Source organism: Lissotriton vulgaris, chromosome 2_1 (genome assembly GCF_964263255.1).
Source record: "Lissotriton vulgaris chromosome 2_1, aLisVul1.2, whole genome shotgun sequence".
Taxonomy (NCBI): Eukaryota; Metazoa; Chordata; class Amphibia; order Caudata; family Salamandridae; genus Lissotriton; species Lissotriton vulgaris.
The window spans coordinates 1,190,612,669-1,190,637,664 of record NC_141687.1 but is presented as its reverse complement, the minus strand read 5'-3'; the positions used below and the strand labels follow the sequence as shown (position 1 = coordinate 1,190,637,664).

The following is a 24,996-nucleotide window of genomic DNA, read 5'->3' as shown; positions in this document are numbered from 1 at the left end:
AGTCATGTGACAACCTGCCTTAGCTCCTTCATTGAGAATACGCATTTTCTGGATCCCCACCAGGCAGGCTTTCGTCCGGCGCATTCCACTGAGTCTGTTATCCTCTCTGTGCTTAATGAACTCAGATGCAGAGCAGATGCCAATTCTTTCCAGGCCTTGGTCCTTTTGGACCTGTCAGCTGCCTTTGACACGGTCGATCATGCGATTCTGATCGACCGTGTCAAGGGCGCTGGCCTTCGGGGCTCTTCCCTGGCCTGGGTCTCCTCGTTTCTGGAGAATAGTCAGCAGGCCGTCCAGCTGGCCAGCTTCTCCGCTGCTGCCTGTCCTATGACTTGTGGTGTCCCCAAGGGTCTTCTCTCTCTCCTCTTCTTTTCAATCTGTACATTCTTTCTCTCATCTCTGCTCTTCAAAAACTGGACGTCACAGTATTTAATTATGCTGATGACCTCCAACTTATTTTCAACATTTCTTCTTCTCCCATTTCTGTTTCTAACTTTCAATCAGTCATGATTTTTATCAGTGACTGGATGAGTGCCAACCACCATAAGCTCAATCCTGATAAGACCGAGTTAGTGCTTACTGGGGGAGCCTCCAGTCCCTGGTCTTTTTGGCCTTCTTCTCCTGGTCCTTCACCTTCCCCCTCAGTTTCTGTCAAGAGTCTTGGCATCCGAGTTAGCAGTGATCTCTCCATGCACTCTCAAGTCAGTGCAGTGGTCTCATCTTGCTTTCTCAATTTACGTATTATACGCAAAATTGCTCGTTTCTTTTCCAAAGCGGCATTGAAACTAATCCTGTTAGCCATGGTCTTATCACGCCTTGATTACGGAAATGCTCTGTACGTCGGTATTCCGGCGTACGAGCTCCGCCGTCTTCAATTAATTCAGAACCAGGCGGCTAGGTTAGTCTACAGATTCCCTAAACACCATCATGTCACCCACTTTTAAAAGCACTACACTGGTTACCTCTTCTTGAGCGCTCTCGTTTTAAACTCGGCTGCTTGATTTTTAAAGCCTTAGCTGGCACTGCCCCTGTCTTCACAGCCTCTAAACTCAAGGCCTACACCCCCACCCGTGACCTTCGTTCCTCTTCCAAACGCCCTTTGTGCATCCCTCGTTGCAGAAGGAAGAAACATGGTGGCATGAGTTTTTCTTTTCTGGCCCCTTCCTTTTGGAATTCTCTTCCCCTTACCATTAGGATCTCTGCTTCTTACATGGATATCCGCAGGGAACTGAAGACCTGGCTCTTCCTGCAGGCTTTTGCTGAGTAGTCTGCCTCTCTGCCCCCCCGTACGTCCGTCCTTAGCGCCAAGAAACTGCTGGGTCTACGGGCGCTCTACAAAACCCTTAACCTTAACCATATGACATCAATGTACTACATACAAAAACAAGGCTGCACACACTCCCTACAGCTCTCTCAACTAGCACAAAGCATATGGAGATGGGCTATTCCTCAGAAATATTTTCTCCTAGCCCAATACGTTCCGGAAGCCCAAAACAACAAAGCAGATCTGTTAAGTCGTCAGACGCAACAGATTCTTGAGTGGGAACTTCAGCTGCAAGTTCTTAACCGTTTTTCCAGTTGTGGGGGCAGCCAGAGAGAGATCTCTTCACCACATACGAAAACGCCAAATGCCCAAGCTTCGCCGCCAGATATCCACACCCATTGTCCAAAGGCAATGCGATATGGATGAGTTGGTTAAGCAGATTTGTGTTTGCTTTTCCGCCTCTCCCACTCATTCCACTGGTGGTGCGCAAACTGCAGCAACACTCACTGACTCTCATCCTAGTTGCTCCAACATGGGCCAGACAACCATGGTACACCAAATTACTGGAACTATGTGTAGTCCCGCACCAAAAACGACACCTCTCCCCACGCCTCTTAACCCAGAACCGTGGAGAGATCAGCCACCTGGACCCAGCACAGCTTAACCTAACGATCTGCCTCCTGAGGTCTTGGAGTTTGGCTACCTTAACCTTCCCCCTGACTGTATGAACGTTATCAGGGAAGCTAGACGCCCCAACTACAGCTTACTATACAGCCCAGTGGAAAATATTTGTGATATACTGTAACAACAGCACCATAAAACCTTTAGATGTGTCTATTTAACACATCATAGGTTATCTACTATATCTTCAAAGGTGTAATCTAGCATACACATCTGTTAGGTTACACCTCGCTGCCATAGCAGCCTACTTACCAAATAGACAACATTTGTCACTATTCAGAGTACCTGCCATCAAAGCATTTATGGAAGGCCTCAAAAGAATCATTCCTCCCAGGGTACCACCTTCACCTGTGTGGAATTTAAATATTGTTCTCACAAGACTAATGGGCCCTCCATTCGAACCTCTGCACAAATGCGAGTTACAATTTCTTGCATGGAAAGTCGCTTTCCTGGTGGCCATTACTTCCCTTAGAAGAGTCAGTGAGCTACAGTCACTGACTATTCAAGAACCATTTTTACAACTCCATCATAACAAAGTGTTTCTCAGAACAAATCTAAAATTCCTCCCTAAGCTTATTTCTCCCTTACATCTCAATCAGTCTGTGGAGTTGCCAATATTTTTCTCGCAACCACAAATAGTCACAGAAAGAGCTCTTCTTACTCTAAACGTAAAAAGAGCACTCCTTTATTACATTGACAGAACAAAACCTTTTCGCAAGACAAAACTTTTTGTGTCCTTCTTACCACCACATAAAGGCGACCCCATATCAACGTCTGGAATTGCAAGGTGGATTGTCAAATGCTTACAAATTTGCTATCACAAAGCAAAACGTACATTATCCATTCCCCCTAAAGCCCACTCTTTCCGAAATATAGGGGTTTCAATGGCCTTTTTAGGGAACATTCCCTTAGATGACATCTGCAAAGCAGCTGCATGGTCTACACCGCACACATTCACAGAGCATTATTGTGTAGATGTGCAAGCAAAACAACAAGCTAGTGTGGGCCAGGCTGTACTCAAAACACTATTTCAAACAACTGCAACAGATACTGGTGGTCGCCGCTTAGGAGGGGTACTGCTATGCAATCTATGCACAGTGTGTGATCTGCAGCTCATATGCCCCGAACGGAAAATGCTACTTACCAGTATGCATCTGTTCTTGGCATGTAGAGCTGCAGATCCACACACGCCCCCCCCCCCACCTCTCCGGCTACCTTTTTCTTTTCCAGTATTATCTTATTTAGATACAGCATGCATGGGCATCTTTTCTGTTTCTCACAAAAGTCCATCATTTCCCTGCTGGCTAAAAAATAATCTGAAGATGGAGCCGATGCCCATGCGCACTATGGTCCGAAGGAGGAGTCACCAATCTCGTGACGTCCAAAGACTTTTCCAATACAACAACGAGTGCAAACATCTGGATACCAACACCAGATGAAGATCTATGCACAGTGTGTGGATCTGCAGCTCTACATGCCAAGAACAGATGCATACTGGTAAGTAGCATTTTCCTTTTCCCACAGTACACTCACACTGTCCTAGATGCTGGGCGTCACAAGCCTATTTCCAGCACATGTTCTGGACATGGCCCAAGATCCAACAATAATCGGCCATAATCCTGGGGAAACGTGCAAGACTGACAGGCCGTGACAACTTCCACACTGCAGAAGGATGCTTCCTGGGCGAATGGAGGAGTGACTTGACATACGGGCTGAATTAGAATATACAGCCCTGCGGCAGAAGGGATACAGGGTATGGTGCAAGCAAATCATGTCTGACAAATTGGCAAATATAATGAATACAGTCCATGAGGGGGATAAGGAAGAAATTAGATGGCCTTAAGCGGGCCCTGGCTCTTCCCCATGCCAGGTGGAGACGAGGCACCCCCAGGAACCTGCAAACTGTTGCACAGGCATCATGCCTGCCAGCTATGCCCCTAACACTTGCACGATTTTGTCTGAGACCGGGGAGACTTGCAAGCTCTGAATTGCAACAACTGGTGCTTCCTCCGGAGCCCTGCCTCATGCCAACCATGCTAGGCTCGCTGCCACCCCTGTCCTCACAAGCTGACCACTTAACTCGGTACACCCCTAAGCCATATGTCCACCAGGGGGATCCATACATTGCTGGACGACAAATACAGACAAAGGAACTCTCATTGATGGAGTTTGTTTTTCATGCAGGGTGGGATGTTCACTGCCAATTATGCTACGATAACTAATCCCTAATATCTGCTCCTCTACGCACTCATTTGCAACTTCTTGTTCGTGCTCATCAGATGCCTGATCACCATGCGATACAGAGTTCGAGCACTTGGGACAACGGCATGTGAATTTGGTATTACCTGCAAACTTAAATAAAAAATATAATTAAAAAAGAGGTTTGCTGGTTGAATCTGGAGGCTGTGGTTAGAAATTCATCCTTCAAATTGTATGTAGTCTATCAATTTTGAATGTTTCTGATTGGTTAGGCCATAAGGTAAGAGTACAGTGTCCTCCCACCTTTCAGTGGATGATGATATACTAGTGCTTCGGTGTACAGGAGGAGCTTAAAGCTCTATTGTCCGAGGAATCTTTCTTTTTCGGCATAGGGTGTGCATAGATATCCTTGATAATCAGTATGCTTAGTGGCATTAAGTGTTTGTTGTATTGACTAAGGTAAAGTCAACCAGTACACTTTAGTTGTAAATTTGCTGTATGAATCACAACCGCCAGCCGATGTCTGCATAAAGCACCAAGAAGCCAATTCATTTGCAAAAGTTGCAATATGCAAATACCTCGTTAGATACAATAACCTCCTGGCCATATTTTATGAGGAGGAAGCTAGGTATACAGATCTGAAGAAAGGTACCAGGGAAAAGGTGTATTGGAAAGACGTGAGCGAATACTTAAGGGGTGAATAACAGAGTTGTGTGTCTGCAGGCCTTGATAGCAGATTATGACCAGGACAGAGCTGCCAGTAATGCGAGATGAGCCAAGGGAGGGTACAACCAAATGAGGATATCCCTTGTTCAAAAGAGTAGCATGTATAGGAAGAATGGCGCTCAGAAAAGGAATGGCAGGAGAGGGACGGTAGGGGAGATGTGGACGAAGAGGAGCTAGTCCCCAGACCTCTGATCTTCATGGTCTTCTTCCTATTGACTCTGCACCTTCCTGGAGAAGCCTTATATCACCAGAGAGTCCAAATGTCAAGCACTGGGATACTGTGGGAGCTGTGACTCTTCGATGGTCATTGGTAGTCAGTTCATGCAGACTGGATCTGCTTCCTTCCATGCTTCAAGCAATCAGTGGCAAAGTTAGTAAAGAGAGAGGGCAAGGAGTAGTTTCTTACCTGTAACTCCAGTTCTGCAGTAGGGGTATCTCTGTGATAGTCATAATCGTGTGAATAGTCCCACCCTTGTGCATAGACCCCAGAGCACTTCATTAGATAGTCTCAAGTTGTCCATTTCTGCAGTCCTGCCTAGACACTTAAGAGATAATAAAAGACAATAATGTAGCCTAAAAACAACCAGGCTATGCTGGCCATTACTTCATCCTGAAGTGAAAAAGATAGCCAGGTAACAATTAAATGTAACTTTTTTACTAAGTTTCACACATAGAGAAACTCTCCTTCACAAAGATCCCTTTTTCATGATAGGGATGAAGGGTTGGACAGACAAGCCCCATAGGCTGCCATTATGTGTCTGTAAATGGATACCCTGCCTTTAAGAATCCTTCCAGAGACCCCCGGTATTCCATGATGCACAGCCAAAGGCCAGTTACTTTCAGGTTTTTTTTCAGTCTCCTGCTAGCAGGACCCTGGAGCATTGTGCTCCACGTTTAGTGGTATATTTTTCAATTATTAAGCTCTCTCGTTCTCGAAAATCACGAGTGGGTCTTAAACGACAATGTGGTACAAGGAATAATCAGAAGATGGGGAACTCCAGAGGTTGATCTGTACGCCACCGCGGAAAACAGAAAATGCTGCGACTTCGACTCCAGGTTCTACCAACCAGGGACGCTGGGGGGAATGCACTGTTTATCAACTGGTCGAACAGCTTTCTCTACGCTTTTCCACCGATTACCCTGATCCCGACAGTGTTGATAAAACTTTCCCAATCACGGGCCAAAATGATCCTCATTGCTCCTGAGTGGCCCCGTCAGTGGTGGTTCACCGATCTATTACACCGGTATCTCCTGCTGCGCCTTCGACTTCCGTGTCGGACGGACATTCTCACGAAGTTCGGAGGGCAGATTGTGCACCCCAAACTCTCGTCGTTGAATTTTGCAGCATGGCTCCTGAGCTAGTGCAGTATGGACATTTAAATCTCCCTCAGAACTGTATGGAGATATTAAAAGAAGCGAAAAGACCATCTACACGGACTTCCTACGCATATAAGTGGAAGAGATTTTGCATCTGGTGTGCCTCTAAGAATGTAGATCCTACCTCCTGCAAGGAGGATGTCATTCTTCCTTATTTGCTGCATTTGGCCCAATCTGGCCTGAATTTTCATTCCATAAAAGTTCACCTAGCAGCTTTAACTGCTTATAGGAAATGTCCTTCACGAACTTCCTTATCCAAATTCCAGTCATCAAAGATTTTCTGGAAGGTCTGAAGAAAGTGTTTCCTCCCATTAGGCATCCTTCGCCTCCGTGGGAGCTTAATGTGTTGCTTTCTAGGCTGATGCAGGAGCCTTTTGAGCCCATTCAGAAGGCTTCTCTCAGCATCTGTCCGGGAAGGCAGCTTTCCTTGTAGCCTTCAGGCTCTCTTTTGTCAAGAGCCTTACACAGTGTTTCATTCTTCAAAGGTAGTCATGAGAACTCACCCTAAATTCCATCCAAAAGTAGGGTCCGAGTTTCATGTGAATCAAACCATTTTGTTACCCACATTTTTTTAGCATCCTTCCTCTCCTGCTGAAAGATCCCTTCATTCTCTCGAAGACTAAGGAGATTTGTAGATTGGATCAGTTGTTTGTTGACTATGGTTCTGTGAAAGACTAATCTTGAGACTTCCAAGCAATCCATCTCCATGTGGATCGTGTCCTGTATTCAGTTGTGTTATCAGAAAGCGAACAAGACGCTAGTTTGTAAGCCTAAGGCTCACTCTACCAGAGTTAAAGCTGCTACAGCAGCTTTACTCCGTAACGTCCCTATTGCAGAAATCTGTAGGGCTGCCACTTGGAAGTCAGTCCATACCTTTACTAAACACTACTGCCTGGACACTCATGCCAGGACAGATGCTCAAGTTTGGCAGGCTTCACTGACAAATCTGTTTGCACAATAGTGGGTCTGTCTGTTTCTTCCACCGATGGGGTTTGTTGTTGGGGATGGGCTTGCTATTCTATTCACATGATTATGACTATACACAGACATCCCCTACTACAGAAGGAGTAGATGCTTACCTTTAACTCCAGTTCTGTAGAAGGGGTATCTCTGTGATAGTCATAAGCAACCTGCCCTCCTTCCCGGTGGATGAAACAGTGATATCCTGAATGTAACAGGCCTTGCTTTATACACCTTCAAAAAGAACTGAAAGTAACTGGCCTTTGGCTGTGCATCATGGGATACCGGGGGTCTCTAGAAGGATTCTTAAAGGCACAGTATCCATTTACAGACACATAATGGCAGCCTATGGGGCTTGTCTGTCCAACCCTTCTTCTCTATCATGAAAAAGGGATCTTTGTGAAGGGGAGTTTCTCTATGTGTGAAACAGTAAAATAGTTCAATTTAATTGTTACCTGGCTATCTTTTTCACTATAGGATGAAGTAATGGCCAGCATAGCCTAGTTGTTTTTTGGCTGCATTATTGTCTTTTATTATCTCTTAAGTGTCTATTCAGGACTGCAGAAGAGAGCAACTTAAGAGACTATCTAATGAAGTGCTCCGGGGTCCATGCACATGGGCGGGACTATTCACATGATTATGACTATACACAGAGATCCCCTACTACAGAAGTGGGGTTCAAGGCCCGATCACATAGAGGTGACTTGAGGAATTCAACTTGCTCTTACAGTTTTCTTTTGGCTTGTTTTATACATCACTTTGTGAAGACACCTAACACTAAGGCGGTTCGGCACTGTACTGGGTCCTTTGTTCATTCATTTATTCATCCACCCATTCATTTCTAACTTGCAGTCTCCCTCTAATTCAGTGGAAAGTTTTCTACCAGTCTTTTCCTATATGGATGATATTTGCAGTTGTGAATGCAGCTTTGTCATAAATTGGTGTGGCCAGAGAAAATCAGATGGGTACAAAGTGAGAGTGGGTTGCTATAAATTGGCTTGTTGTTTCCTGCATGTTAGACTAGCATGGGTCATTTAAAATCTATTTGTTAGCACGGTTGCCAAAACACACCTGCACAATTACGTATTGTAGCCGGGACGTGCAGTGTTTTGCTGCCGGTTTACCGATCAGAGCAAAAATAGAAAGTAACACGCATAACCAGTTTTTGCACCCATTTTTAGGCACATTACAGCTTCTTGGAAAACGATTTTCCCTCACTTTTGCCACTAGCAAATAGCAGGTGGCAAAAGCGTCTGCAAAACGTGAACATGCCGAATGTGCGTTCTGCTCAAAATGTGTGCTAGAAATGGGCACAGATATCATCTGTGCCAGTTTTTCCACTTTTGCACAGATTTACTTGGCTATACAAGAGTCTTAGTGACAGAACGGGTGGGGCGCGGAATACGGGGGTCCAGTCAACGTTCGTAACCACATCTCTTTTTCTCTTCTTGCGCTGCCGGCTCAGTTGGAGCTGCAGGTAGGATTCTGCTTTCTGTGCATGGATATTACAGGGCTTTTTTCCAAACGCCCTGTCGCCTGCCTCCCAAACCTATCATGACCGTATAGGGATTTCATCCATTCCAGCTTTTGGAGAAGCCACATTTATGCTTGTTTTATCACGTGATGTAGGTTTTCAAGTCATGCTGAGTTGGAGAATGCCGGTGGGATGCATGAGAGAAGAAAGTTTCTCTGAATCTTGGTGAAATCAGATTCAAAGTTTGGAATTCAGAGTTGTGTATTTGTATTTTGCTGCCTGCTTCCTTAAAGAATATGAAGTTTTCATCACATTCTGTTTTTTCATGAAAAAATATTAACGCCAAATGCAAGAAACACGTGACAAAGATATGAAATAGATATGGAGCACTTTGTCCCAGTTGCTATTACATTTTTCCACCCTGCACTGCTAGGGGGCCCACATCATATGATGATGATATTCCTCATGACTCGATTACCCGCAACACTCTTTACCTAAACATCACTAATTCATCTCTAAACAAGCTGCAAACTGTACAGAATGCAGCAGTGGGATTGATTCTGGGTATCTCTACATTTCAGTCAATCTCAGCGGAGCTGATCAATGCTTCACTCGATCCCAGTTAGGAAACCAATCATGTTCAAGGCATTGTGTATTACTCACAAGCTTTACATAACTCAGGGCCCAGAGTTATCAGAGCAATGTTCCACTGAGATGTTTATACTAGGTCTCTTCGCTTGGCTACTCATAACCTGGTGGTGGTCCCCTGATTTCGGAAATCGCGATGGGGAGGCAGATCCTTTTCAGTGGCCACTGCTAAGCTATGGAATACGCTTCCTCGTCACCTTACGAGCCTGAAAAAACCATGTGGACTTCAAGAAAGCCTTTAAAACCTGGCTTTTCACTTAATAAGATTCATGGCCTTATTTGGGGGCCTCTGTGGTGATAGTCTGTCCCTGTGATCCGGTTGAGTATTGTCTGAGTGCCTTGACGCCTTCGGGTAAACGTGCTTTTATAAATGTATTTTATTTCATTAAAGGCACCACTTTCAAGTCCTTTCTTGCGGCTTAATATAGCACAAGCATTTCTCCCATTATTGCAGCTTCCTGATAAGATTCATCCTAACCTTCTGGTTGTGTGTTCCATGAATACACCATCACTGCCAATTTACAGTAAATCTTAAACGAGTGCACCCTGCTGTAGCCTATACCCCGAATATTGTCCAGTCTGCCCCTCCCACACGTCCTTAATGCACCATACCTCTACTAGCCCAGTCGGGTGATTACAGCGTTGTGACAGTAGCATATGCTGTGTTTCTACTAACCTGTTCCCATGGTAACCTGCTATATAACAAATCCTGGCACATTAGAGTACTCTGCCATCTAAAGTAGTTTACTTTACTGATCTGTGCCAGGAATCTCGTAGCACCCTGCTAATATGGCCCGCATTCAGGTGTACTTTACATCTTCTAATCAATGACACTGTCACTGCCAACATTAATGGACCCACCTGAGTAATGTAATAACCCCATACTTGGACGCATTGTATGCCTATGCTGTCGTGCATGCCTTTCGATGTATGACTTAGACTTTATAGCAAGCACTATCAAATGAACCCCACATTTTTAAATAATGCATGCTTGAAAAGTTCATGCCAGGGACATTACAGAAATGTGCCAGCGCATCACACATCTTATCGAGCTAAACGCTTTTAGACCATGTTCAAGACACTCAAGCACTCTGCCAGTGACTCCCGCATTTTCATGTAATGTATCCCGGAAAGGCATCGCCACCCCATTACATCACTCTTCCAGTGCCTTCTGAGCATGATATGCCCGCGAGTCCTTGTTTGCACTCTGAAGCGCTGAATTACTGTATCGCACAAATAATGTGCTCCTGCTGATCCATGCCAGAGACATTACAGCACTATGCCAGTGTACCCCGACTTTTATATTGTATATCTCATTCAATCCCTGAGTTATTACTCGACTACCTATGCACCCTATTTGTTCTACCATTTTAGTTTTCCATAGTGGTAGACTAAAGCACCCTGCTGATGCACCCCACGTCTTGTTGTCCTATTTCACCTCTTACTCTGGGTCTGGTACATTCAGACACTTGAACAGCGCACTCACAATCTTCATACCGCCGTGCTTTGTTAATGTGCTTCTGTTTTACAGAATGCAGCTCTGCAGCACCTGTTTATTCGGAAGTCCTATCGACCCTTCAAATGCCTGCAGTGTGGGAAGGCATTTCGTGAGAAGGAGAAGCTAGACCAGCACTTGCGCTTCCATGGACGGGATGGCAACTGCCCTCTGACCTGCGATATCTGCAACAAAGGATTCATCAGCAGTACCTCCCTGGACAATCATATGAAATATCACCTAGAGCAGAAGACGTACTCGTGCATCTTCTGCCCAGACTCTTTTGACCGCTTGGACATGCTGAAGGATCATGTTGTGATTCATGTCAGTGATGGCTACTTCACCTGCCCTACATGCAAAAGGCGCTTTTCAGATTTTATCCAGGTAGGAGTTCAGAAATCTGTTGTTTACTTCTGCGATGGGGTTTTCATGAGCGACATTCTGATTCACTCATGCAAATCCACCAACCTTTTGAATTCATTTTAAGTGGCTTTTGGGGGGAAATGTCTATAAATTAAGATTATGCTATTTTAATAAAAATATGTAAAATTGATTGCCTAGAGGAAAGTAACATTTGGCGCTTGAGATCAATATTAATGTTGGTTGCACAATTAGTGTCTCCCTTAATCTTAGCAAAATATTTACCAACTGTTTCTTCCAACAACTTGTATCAAATATCATCACTCATTACAGGTGAAAAGAAAACATAAAAGAGATTGCCACCCATGGTGAAAACATAAAAGAGATTGCCACCCATGGTGCATGACTTGTTACGTGTACCCTGAAATAACATGCATTACATCCTCAAACTTTGGTACATTCACCACATTTTGCTGACTGCTCCTTCTGCCATGCAGGTTTGTGGGATTATTGCAATCACCATTTCAATTCAATTCAATTCATGAAGCTTTATTCGGCACACGTAAATGACCATAAAAGCACAAAGATACAAATACAGTAAATATTACATACAATCATTTTCAGAGTTTAAAACAACCAGAGGGTTGACAGAGGTTCATTTAATTAACTATTGTGTTGGGCAACAAGTTTCCTCTTGATATTTGCACACTCCCATCAGCGATCTCATTTATAAGGCACTGAAACCCTCCCTTCACCTAACTTGCTGTCCTGATCGGAGTTGTTTTCTCCACCCTACTCAAGTTGTGTTTGCAGCTTATGAAAATTAAGTTTGTACGGTGAAACAAAACAAAAAAAACATTTTATATTCTCTCATGAAACTCCCCTTGGCTCTTGTTAAGTAGTGTTAATATGCTGGAAAATCAGTTTGGTGGAACGTAGCTAAACCCCTGAGATGTTTCACTTAATTAAGTCCCTGTTTTTCTCAAAATGTATTGACTTGCATATCTATGGCCATCATATGTAGACAGGCAGCAATAAGGATCAGTATACTAATTGGTAACTGCTGCCAGCCGGAGTAGAAAAGGAGTACAGTGGTCTTGCTCTCACTCCTGCCCAACATAACCTCATAAGTTCTTTTTTGGATATTCCTAAGGCTAGAAAAAGTAAAACAAAAAGTGACCAAGAAGTCAAAGATTGCCTTTGCAGTATATGGAGGTTTCTTTTTTGGCCCGGTCATCTCACCATGATCTCATCCATGGACATGTTCATGCTCTGTTATGTTGAGCCAGCTTGGTAAACATGATTGCTGTGCAGATATGTTATAAAGAGTTTTCAAAAGGTTCTTTCTTCTTTGTGGGACCAAAAGCTATGCAACCTGGTTGGGTTGGCGCAGGCCAATTGGAACTGATTAGAATACATCTCCCATGCATCAGTGTACACCCTTGAAAGAAGATGTTAAAAATCTGGCTCTAGTATATGGGAAAAGTCTAATCCAAACTCTTGATTTAATCAGGGGACATTTGAAATACACAATGCTAGGGAACTGCATTCAAACACTGAAAGAAGAAGTGATTTATTTTAGAGTTGGGTAGGAAGTGCAATCAGTAGACCTATTCCCACTCAAAGGCACAGAGAGGAAGATGACATCTTGTTAGTGGAAAGGTCAACACAATTCAGCCTTTTGCTTTGCATTATACCTGCTGTGATGAGACAAAAACACTGTACTTCTTGTTGCCCTCTTATATATTTTCTATTTCAATTTTTAAAATCTATTTACTACTTTTAGTAAGTTGTGACAGGTGTAAGCATATCATTATAGTATCATCGCTTTCTTTTGTGTGCATGTTTACTCTCACATTAAATATTAATAGAGTTGTTTTATCAGAATAATCAGGTACCCCCCTTTAAGATTAACACTACCAGCTTATTATCTTAATTATCTTCAATAGATCCTTAGCATCTAACCTATCTTTATAAACACGTTTCACAGTAGTTAGCCTAGTTTCCTTTACAGTGTTTTATCACAGGTATTCCATTGGACGCAAGCCACAGTGATAAGGTTTGAAATTGCAATGCTTCACCAACCATGATATAGACTTATTCCTGGGGCTCCCCAAGTATAGTCAGTATGTTCTCCCACAGCATCGTTAATTGACGCCTTTGTATTTCTCACCTCTCCTCCACAGTTAATACTGTGTTTTCCGTTCTGGCCAATCTTACTTCCTCACATTTCCATCTACGGTGTGGGGACTCATATGAGGATTACCAACATTGCTATAACCCTTTTGGCGAACACCAAGGCTACATCCTGGAAGCTGTTACCTGCTCTCTTGGTCATGGGAAGGGGAAAAAAGTCCAGTAAGCAGGTTTCCAATGTGTTACGATTGGTCCTAACTAGGTATCTTTCCCTTTAGGCAATGACTTACCCCCCAGAAGTGGGTTATAATTGGGGCAACTTCATACAGTGTGGATGAAGACGAAGTTATGACAGCTAATAACTCAGGCTTTCTTGTCCATGGTACATGCAATTCTATTTACTGTTAGGTGTTATGAACATATTGTGAAGATAGTTGAATTGAGTGTATTAAAATCCAGTGTTCCTAGATATTTTTAAGGGCCATTGAAATGAATTCTCCAACTCTGTGTCCTCCCGTTTACTTCCTATCCTCTCTTGCCAGACTGTTTCTAAACTAGTCAAGCTACATTTAGTCATTGACATTGAAGCTTTATACAGTCAAAAACTCAGCTTACAGCAGCTCCCCAATGTAAGCAGGACTTCTAACGCATTGTGCTTTTGGTGCTTTGTGAGGCAGGCCTCCTATCTCTGCCTTAGGGACTTCACCCCTGCCCCATAAATTAAGAACTGATTCTCAGGCAACCCTTATTCCTCAGCCCCAGTGTGGTCATACTCATATTTACCCTGCCTCATTAGAATCATCTACAGTGACTATCTCTACGTCCATCCAACCTCTCAGTCTAATAGCTGTAAAGAACCGCCTTTAGCGGTTGGCAGCACAATCAAAAACGTAGTCAAGAGTATAGTGATATTTGCAGGGTTTTCTCGACCAATTTCCTCCAGTTTTGAAAAGCATTTCTATTCAGTTTAGATCCACTTACAGAGAGCTTAGATTGTCACTTTTCCATCCTGGTATTGTGGCTCACCCATGCCTCAGTCTCTTCTAACTGTTCCCTGTCTAGCAAACTAGCCACCCACTGCAGTTGTGCTGCCAGGTGGTATAGTTCCTTGTCCCAGGGTGCCTAGGCCTTGTTCACCAGTGTTGTAGTAGACTCAAAAACAGCCTTTGTCTGCCACAGTCCCAAGTTAGCTCCTTGAGTAGAGAGTGCCACCCTTTAAACCATTTCAAGGGAATGCAGAGTGTAAGGTTTGGAAAATGATACTGTTTAGGTGATGTTACCCTCTTGGAAAGTGCTATACTGGCCATTATTGGTAATTTAAGTGAGCCCAGAAGTCTACATTCCCCTTCAGAAATCTCAGAGATTCGCCCAGGTTCCTTTTTCTGGTTTCTCTCTCCCCACGGTATACCTTAACTATCAAGCACCAGAACATACAGGGCTCCCAAGTTATTCCCCAGTGATTCACTTTGGTCAGTGTTTGTGTCATGTTTGGAGACACTCTGAATGCACATTTTTAGTTCAGTTAGTTTTAAGTCCTGACATTCTCCCATTTTCTTCCAGACTCATAACCTGGTCCAATTGCAAATTAACAACCCTTAGGAATAAAAGCATAGTATGTCAACAGCATGTTACAAAATAGCATTTATGTGGTCTGTCAGTGATGTATCCCTCTTGCCTTGTTCCACTCTCATTATTTCCTGTGAAAGTCAAATAGCTAGTGCAAAGAGCATAGGTGAGAGAGGTCATCATTGCCATAGTGAGTCTATAAATTCGGTATCTGCTATATATGCATCGCCCCTTGAGCCTCTTCGCTGATAAATTAGCCTATCGGAGAGTGATATAGGTAATCCACTCAAATCTCTCAAATCTGGAATAACCTGCTAATGTTGAGAGAAGTATGATTTGTTGCATTGAAGCTGTTTAGGCACTTTGGACCAGGGGTAGGAGGTGGGGTTACAGGCAACCCACTGGTACTTTAGGATTTTATAATTGAAGTTTACCTTGGATGGTAGACTATATGAGGCTAAGACTTGGGTATCATGGTGGCATTTTATCAGTGAAGCTATCAGGGCTTTTTTAGTGGTGGCCAGCTGAAGTGCAGCGGAAAAGGTCAGTGTGGCAGAGGTTTGATATAATTCAGCTGGTAAGCCACCTGTCTGCTGTAATTCATCCCAAGGCTAGATCGTTAAGAGCTGTCTTTATTTCTTCCTCCCCTATCTCACTAACAACAACTCTTGGACATACCCTGGCATTTTTTCAGTCAAACCTTGTCAATATAGGTCTCAGGAGTGACCAGGAGGCTTGGAAAATGAATGCCCTCCGATGTCGGGTGCATCAGGAAAGATGACGGTGACCTTGACTCTGCAGCTGCGAGGACCAGGCGACGCTGAGGAAGACCAGGACCATGATACGAGGTGTCCCCTGAAGGATGCTGAGTGCTGAGGGGTTGGTGAGCGTGAGCAGCAACAAGCCTTGGCAAAGGCAACCAACGCAGAAGTCAAGAAGGTGCACGGTTGGACCAGCAAGGTCCAGGAGACTCTCCACAAGCAGGGGAGTCAGGGCAGGCCTGAAGCAATGAGGGGAGCCCAGGGAAAACAAAGGTGACCCTCAAATGGACCCACAGGAGTTGCGAGAGAACCTTGAGCAGCTCACCAAAGGAGCAGGCCTCGGTTCCCATGAGGCGATGTGACTGAAGATCTTGGTTGAAGAAGTTGCCGGAGGTTGGGGCCACTTGGAGCCCAATGCACTTGTAGCAGTTGCCAACAAGCATATGCACTTGTAAAAGTATGCAGTGCAAGGGGTTCAGTTAATTCAGCCCCCACAAGGGATTCTGACCTCCAACTCAGTGAGAGGACATTTTGGGCCTCTGGAGACGTAGATAGCCACCACCTGTGTTGTTGAACCCTTCGAAGTACGCAGGAGCTTGGGATCAGGAGATCGGTCAGCAGTGTTGCGGTGCCTGCGAATGTAGAGGAGGGACTCCTTCATTCCAAGGGAGATTAGTTTGGTTGTCCTTAATGCTTCATAAATCACACAAGAGGGGAGAGGGTCAAAAAGAATCTCCACTACCCTGAACCCCCTAGCATAATATGTAAACACATAGAGGGGTAGGGAGAACAAAAATACCCAAACGTAGACACACAAGTGGCAAAACTAATATGTTTTGAAAACTGCCCTCACTCACACACAAATGTGTGTGACATGCTTCATCATCGGGTCTGCTTACAAAACGCCCTGTCGTAGCCACGCTCAGGACTGAGCATATGGGGGGGGGGGGAAACAAACACATACACAAAACAACACAAATGTGACAGAATAGTGATAACACAGTGAGTATCACCCTGTGACTGGGTATCGTGATAGAACAAAGTGCAGCATAAGAAAGTGCTTTAAAACTGGCTCATGGATACCATCAGGACCTTTATTTATAGGTTCCACGGCCAGGATTAAAATAGTGAAGGATGGGCCGTGTTTAGAGAGAATGTTACGTTCTCGAAACACCCCTCCTTAAACTGCCAGTGCCAACATGTTTCGACCGACTTACTGTGCCATTAATAAGCTGGTCACCCCGGTCTTCTTCAGGACGTCTATCTGTCCCAGTCCTAATGTCCACCTTACCTCAATCAGGCAAATGGATAGAGTAAATAAGGTCGTAATCGATCATGAACGTGTGGAGGATAGTCCCGCCATCACGGGATATCAGTAAATTAAACTCGAAAGGGCGCCCGGCAGGGAGGATTCCAAAGAACACAACTGTTCCGAAGGATATCCGCACTTGTCGTGCCTGTTCCTGGACCGCCGCGTAGTATGCCCTTAATGCTTCACAGGCCTTGGAAGTTCCTTTATGATGCACAAACACATATGATGCAGCAGACTGGAAGGGAGACAGTCAGGCCCAAATAAAGCCCAGCGACGTCCAGAGTGCCCAGATGGTGGAAGTGCATCCCCTGATGAGGGGGGGCTACGGGGGGAGGGAGGTAAGGTGGGGGGGATGGAAGGGAGTTACATAGGTTTTACCGCTGGGAATGGTTGGAGACAGGAGGGAGATGGGAGGGGGGATGGGGAGGGATGGGGAGTTGGGGGCAGGGGGTGGGAGAGAGACATGTCTGAAAGGTCACACGCGCCAGCACCCGTGACACTCCATTAGCATCAAGAATATGCACAACATGCCAGGACGCCCGACAAGATGCTGGCTAACCATATAGAGACACTGCGGGAGCTGAAGGGGCTCAAGATCTTAACGTGGAACGTGAATCGGCTCGGAAGTAAGATTAAGCGTGGCCTAGTAAATGCATATGTTAAAAGGGTAGGCCCGGATATAATCCTATTACAAGAAACGCACCTCCAGGGCACTAAATGTGGCTTTCTAGCCAGAGGGCAGTACAAAGTTCTCGCACATGCAGGATTTACTACAGGCTCTAGGGGAGTGGCCATATTGATTAAGAAGACGCCACCATTCCGGGTTACGAAAGTATGGTCAGACCCTCGGGGGACATTTGTGGGAGTAAGGGGTACCTGGAGACGGCAGGAATACACAATCATCTCGGCATATGCCTCCTAAACTGCAGGCAGCCACACTGAAAGGGATAACTGATATCCTCCTTGATTCCTCAGATACATTACAGGTTTTAGGGGGGGACTTCAATGACGTGCTGGTCCCGACGCAAGACAGATCGGGAGACAGGGCTGGAGACCAGACCCCGACGTTGCTAGCAAAGATGGTCACTACCCTAGGACTGACAGATGTCTGGAGGTGGCTCCACCCGGACGCAAGGGCCTGCTCATTTTTTTCGGGCACTCACAAGGTCTACTTTAGACTGAACTATATTTTTCTTGCCCGCCATCTCCTGACGAGAGACGACCTAGCGGAATACAGAGCTAGAGGGATCTCGGTTCACTCCCCGCTCCTGGCGACAGTGGGGAGGAAGAAAGAAAGAAGGCAGGGGTCCTGGAGACTGACAGCCTGGGACCTGCAAAACCAGGCCATTCTAAAGGGCCTCAGGGCTGATATCAAAGTCTACTTAACCGAAAATGAGGGGTCAGTATCCTCTAAGGTGGTTTTATGGGAGGCCTTTAAGACGGTCCTGAGAGATAGGGCGCAAAACAGACTGGCGGAGGAGACCCGGAAGGTCCAGAGAGACACTGAGGCGCTAGAGACCCAGATTTTGGACCTGGAAAAGGAACATCAACTTGTTGGAACCCCGAACTCCCTTTGTAGATTGTTAGATGTCCAAGGTCAATATAGGGATATGGTAACGGGGGAGGCCAAGACGCAGGCATTAGCAACACTCCATCATTTGTATGATGTAGGAGACAAGTCGGGAAAGTTGCTGGCTTGGCTCAGCAGAAAGGAAAGAGATGCCAGGTGGATAGAGCGGGACCGGGACTCCCAGGGGTACCTGACGGGGTCAGATGCGCAGATTGCGGAGGCTTTTGCTAGGCACTATAAGCAATTCTATGAAGCACGAGCCCTAGGGACGCGAGACGAGGCCTTGCAGTACATGTCACACCTGGACCTCCCAGTGCTGGCAGCCGAGGACCTCGATGGTCTGGAGGCCGTAATCGCACTTGACGAAGTCAAGACCGCCCTAACTAAACTACGGGCGGGGAAGTCCCCGGGCCCGAATGGGTTCCCGGCAGAGTTTTTTAAGCGGACAGCAGACCTATTGGCCCGCCATTTACTGAGGCTCTTTGAAGAGGCTGCTCAGGAGGGGGAACTACCTCAGGATCTTCGCATGGCAACGATCATACCGATATAAAAGGAGGGTAAACCACTAGATGACTGTTCATCGTACCGCCCTATTTCCCTCTTGAATATAGAGGTGAAGCTCTTGGCTACCATCTTGGCTCTCAGATTGCGGAAAGTGATCCCAGAACTAGTGCACCTGGACCAGACCGGGTTTTTCCAGGAAGGGCCACTAGATTTAACCTCAGGTGGACCCACAACTGGCTACAGGAAGTGTTAGGGTTCGGGGGCGTAGAAGGAGACCTTGAGCTGTGTTCAGGGTCGGACCACAGATATGAGAGGCGCACTTTTCACACACTCCCTTAGCCCTCTAAAGGAACGCCTCGCACGTTGCTTGACGCTTGGCTTGCTGACTCATTCCGTGACCACGCCTCTTCCTTACTTCCGCATTGTTCTCTGTTTGGCGCAGCTTCTTCGGCGTCTCCGTGTTTGGTGTATCGTTGCCCTGCTTATCGACTCAGCCTTCCTCAGAGTCGGATTCCTTCAGGGTTGTTTAGCGGTATTTCCTTTGGCAGCATCCTCCTTAGCTGCATTTTGTTTCCCAGCCTTGTTGTTACATGCCTCATTTCCTTACGCGTGTGCTGCCTATTGGTACTGTGCAGTGGCGGTGCGTCCATTGGGGGCGTTGGGGCGTTGCCCCACTAGCCATGGACGCACCTGCCAACAACAACAACATGCATAATTTAAAAACGAAGTCAGAATGTTCTCAGAACGGGATTAATCTGAGCAGCGTTCTACCGTCCCCGGCCGGGAGAAGCCCGACAGAATCGGGCAGCGCATAAGGGAGTGGGCCGTGCGGGGGGCGGCGCAAGCAGAATAGCGTTGGCACTGGCAGTAACTGCGCGCGGGCCAGTCAAAATATTGAGGACTCGTGGGTTTCACATGCGCAGTGTGTACTACAGTAACTGTACACACTGCGCAAGTGAAATCCAGGAGGCCTCGATATTTTGACTGGCCTGCGCATGCGTACTGTGGTCCATCCACCCCCCACCCCCCATATCACTCAGAGACTAGACAGGCATGGGACCCGGGCCCCGGTCTCATTAGGGGCAAATAGCAGTCTGCTCGTAAGCCAATCCTGGCGCAGTGGCGCTCTTAACGCTGCGCCAGGATTGGCTGCTGCAGCAGGATGGTACCACGCGGCGTGGGTGTTGGCTGCTCTGCTGCGGCCCGCACTGCATGACCAATCACCTGTGGCTATTATCCAGCAAAGTAGAGGTGATTGGCCATTACCACGCGTGGCGCACCAAAACAACAACCAGAATACGAAACTAACAACAAGTCTACTAAGTGAAAGTAGAAGAAGTAGACTCGTCATCGTCAGAGAGAGTGTGTCTTCTAATCTAGAGTCACTCACAACTCACAAGGAGTCCGTCCGTCGTCGTCGTCCTGCCCTGGCCTGGTTACAGAGTAGTGAGAGACTGAGAGTGTGTGTGCCCAGTGTGCCCCTACGGACCCGGACCGGACCTCACGACCACCGTGACACGGCACCTCGTCCACCGTCTACGACGTAAGTCTTTTACTGTGCACAGCACAGACAGTAGCAGCGCACACCACACCACTGTTTCACGAGTACTGTTTCACCTGTACCTGCATGTTACAGACGCCCCCGCGCTTTTGCCTGTAGGCTGCTGCTACAGTTAGCATAATGTGAATGAAATGTGTTAGTGTTACTTACTGTAACTTGCCGCAGGTGAGTAGTCGGCTGCACTCGGCCTGTGTGACCCTAATTTAAACTTAACCTACCCTGCTGAATCTGATGACCGCATACCAGTCCAGAACTCTCTGTACTGAGAACTCTACTAGAAGGCTGAAAACTGGCGTGAACTGTGGGGTGGGACTGTCTTGTGACCAGAATGAAGAGTGAGAGTCGCATTAGACCCACAGGCTCGGAGGCGCCACAAGTGCAAAAAACTTGTGTTCTTCAAATAAATACCCACAGGATGGCTCCCGCGCCTCTGCGCCTGCCTGCTACGCTACCACCCACTCCGGTTCGAGTGTATGCCAGACAATGCCCTTGCGCCAGTTCTGAGTTGCCAAGTTAGAAAGCCTGCAGTATAGCTTTACGCGTTCTCCCTGCCTGCAGGCTTAGAGGCTCTCAGAATAAACAGTCTGGAAGTATTTCTGGCATTCTTGTTTACTCCTTGCTCCACAACAAAGAACTTTTTAGGTCTGTGGGGTGGGGTGAGTATTGTTTGTTGTCCTACATTATGGCAAATGGTATTTTTAGGCCTATTGTACGTGATTGTGATACTGTTTATGTACACGTGCGCTAACATAATGTAGTAGTGAATGATTAAAGTTATTTTTCTTTTCAGGTAAAAGCCCTGATTGGACTCTGAATGTTTTACTGCACCTCGTTGCATTAGTTAAGAATCATGCTTCAATACCGCTCTTAGAGGGCGTCGTCAGTAAACTCATTCCACCACCTGATGATTGCGGGGATGTTACCACATCGAGGTATTACCACATTGGTAATACCTCGATGTGGTAACATCCCCGCAATCATCAGGTGGTGCGTTATTACCATTGGTTGGTTTATGTTATCGCATATTTTACTATGCTTACATGTACAGAGTTACTGTCTGCGTTTAACTGGCGGCGCCGGCGATGATGCACTGGGGGCAGAATGCGCATAGTGGGTAGTACTGTTTCCCACTGCCTCAAATTACTATCAGAGCTTCTCCATTTTAGCGACTGAAAGCAAATTTATTTGCTATTAACACTGGAATGCTTGGGTGCAAATTGTGAATTTCTTGCATAAAATGTATTCTCGTCGGTCGTCCTTAATCTGCAGGTACCAGCTGACGGCATTCATAGCAACTGCCTGTCCATGACTGCTATGAGTGTACTATGGGACCCGTATCTGATGATTTGTACCAGCCCGAGAGGTGGATGTAGCTGGGTTTGGTTGCAGGACAGACACAATGGATATATAGATCCAGATCTAGGGTTCTGATATGAAAATAAGAACAACAGGACACGGACAGAGTATGATTGTAAGGGCCGCCTCTATTTTTAAAAACTTAATGGACCGGCCAGGGTTTGTAGGGGTATTTTACCCTAGCACGACGTGCGATTTGAAGGACATGGAAGAAAGGCAAGTTACGAACGAATTATGTGACAAGTATGTTGGGAATGTGGGCAACATCTCCGTGACATCAACTGAAACCAAATGTCTTTGCCATGTGTGGAAAAGAATTCTTTAATGGCTTTGAAGAGACACTGATGGAATGAAACAGTAAACCAAAGATGAAACGGGTAAGGTCTGGGATCTGATAATAAAATAAGAACAAATCGTCGTTGTGGCTACTGTGGTCCGTCTCGAGTATTGTGAAATGAATAAAAGACGCTAAATTAAGACAGTGCTGAAATGAAATTTGGGAAGTCATGTAACTACTAAAGACTTAACTGCATGATAAGAATGACGAGAAGATGCACTGTCTTTATGCATTGTATGTGACAATAACTCTGCAACCATTGAGCCTCTGCCACTTTAATAGGAACAATATGTGAATGGTCCAGTCCTTCCTTACTGTTTGTAGTTACCTTTTGTAAAGATCAAACATGCCTGCCTTAGTGCCTTTACTATGCTGTCAGCAATGTCAGTGCCGTGACTGGTCTTAACACAAAGTCGGACGCGCCACTGTGATCGCTTCTCACTCAGCCAAGCACGGCAGGGTCCGTGGGCCTGCCTGAGGGTGAGAACTTGAAGGCCTGATGTCCGGGGGTTAGAGGGCTGCAGAGTGTGAGGGCCCGATGTCTTGGGTGAGAGGGGCTGGGGTCCAGGGTGAGAGCGCTGCAGAGTGTGAGTGTCCAAGGCCCGAGAGGGTGAGAGGGGCTGAGGTCCGAGAGTGTGAGGGTCTGAGGTCCGGGGGTGAGAGGGCTGCCTGCAGGGTGTGAGCCTGAGGGTTTAAGGTCGGAGAGGGGCTGAGGTCCGAGAGTGTGAAGGTCTGAGGTCCGGGGGTGAGAGGGCTGCAGCCAGGGTGTGAGGGTCTAAGGTCTGAGAGGGTGAGAGGGGCTGACTGAGGTCCGAGGGTGGGAGGGTCTGAGGTCCGGGGTGAGAGGGCTACAGAGAGAGTGTGAGGGTCTGTGTTCCAGGATGAGTGGGCCTGAGGTCTTGGGTTTGAGGGCTTGAGCCCAGAGGCCTGGAGACAGCAGGCAGCAGAGTGTGAGGTCCTGAGGTCCTGGGGTGCTACGGTGCAGTGTGATTACCACTTTCCGCCCCACCACTTTCAAATGTCACCAGCCGCCACTGGTACTGTGTGAACGGGTGTTTTGCACTGTTACTGTTCTGCACACGACTTGTGTATATCCTCACCCTTTCCTCAAATGTGTAGCTGTTCCGCTCCATTTAGCCCCGTGGAGCCGGACGGCACACCTCTTGAGTGTGTGTCTGCTCCGCCCTACATTGGCGGGAAGGGCGGGTCGGAACACCTCAAACCCCTGTCCTATGATCCCCTTAGTTTGGCTATTTCCCTTGCCTTCGGCTTTATCGCACGGACTTAATTTTGATTACCCGCTATCCCCGTTGTGTTGCCTATCCACCTCATTTCTCCTTGTATGAATGGTGAATGAATGTTTGCCAGTGCTATCTCAGTCCGGGAACTCTTTTAGGGTGCTGATATCCTATCCCCTGTTCCAGCCATACTTAAAGAGTTAACCCCGGTATATTTGGTGACACCCTTATTAAGGAGTCTTCCAGAAGAACTCGGGTGAGTGTGAGACAATACTGAACACAGATCAATGTAATATATGTCCTAGAATTGTATAGCGTTATATGGTGGTTACTGTTTTTCCTTCCAGCATCTGCGTTTCCTGGCTGCACGTCTACACGACCTCCTTCCTCATCCTATGGGGAGAGTGGTGGACACTCCTTGGGTTTATTCCCCCATACTTTTTGAGAGCAGTGTCTCAGAGTGAGTTTCACCTTTCCATTTTGAGAGCTGCTTTTCGGAAGTTGGGGGTATTTATCTTCGCTCCTGTGGAGTCTGGCGACTGTTGTTGACAGGAAGTGGGTAGTAGACGAGACCCTCATTGGTTCCTCTCCCTGGAAGCCGAAAAGGCATTTGATGCCATACATTGGCCTTTTCTAGAGGGAGTCCTGGAGCGGTTTGGTTTTGGTCCCAACTACCGCAAATGGGTCCAATTATTGTATGCAGACCCTAGAGCGAAGGTTAAAGTAAATGGGATTTTATCCTGGGACTTCCCAGTGAGGCGAGGGACCCGAAAGGGATGCCCCCTGTCCCCCCTCCTCTTTACGCTAACAATTGAGGTACTCACGAATGCAATTAGGCAAAACCCCGATATTAGAGGTTTCCAACTGGGGGGAATGGATACCACAGAGGAAAAAATATCCCTCTATGCGGACGATGTCCTCTTATACATCACACACCCTGAAACCACGATACCGGCCCTATTCTCAGACCTAGAAAGGTATGGAACCCACGTAGGATACAGGATAAACTGGCATAAGTCCGTCCTATATGACCCCAGAGGACAAGAACAATGGATGGACCTTCCTGAGCGGTTGCAGACGTCTAGGGAGAGTTTTACCTACCTTGGTGTATTTATGACGCTCGACAGCGGCCGCTCATATGACACAAACATAGGAAGGATAGATGATGCGAATAGATGGCGTCTGCTCCCCCTTACGATCCTGGGCTGTGCGGCCATGTTCAAAATGATGACACTGCCCAAACTTCTTTATGCATTCCAGAATGAATACTACACCCTCCCCCGTAGGGTGTTCATGGAAATTAATACGGAACTACGAGCCTTTCTATGACTGGGTAAGCACCCGCGAGTGGCTCTGACGACTCTGCAACGGCACCAGTATAGTGGAGGGATCTTACTCCCTAGCATCGAGGCTTACTATTGGGTGGGACACTTGGCGCCCATAAATGACTGGCTCCATGCCCCGGCTCTGC

At 46.5% G+C, this 24,996-nt stretch overlaps 1 protein-coding gene across 2 annotated transcripts in view; it reads left to right on the top strand.

Annotated features, from left to right (window-relative positions):
- Positions 1-24,996, top strand: part of PRDM10 (PR/SET domain 10) — a 1,138,198-nt gene that overhangs the window by 466,794 nt on the left and 646,408 nt on the right. For both annotated transcript variants that reach the window (XM_086956905.1, XM_086956904.1), the window contains exon 13: positions 10,861-11,208. In XM_086956905.1, the coding sequence (XP_086813031.1) occupies positions 10,861-11,208 (348 nt within the window). The remainder of the gene's footprint in view (positions 1-10,860; positions 11,209-24,996) is intronic.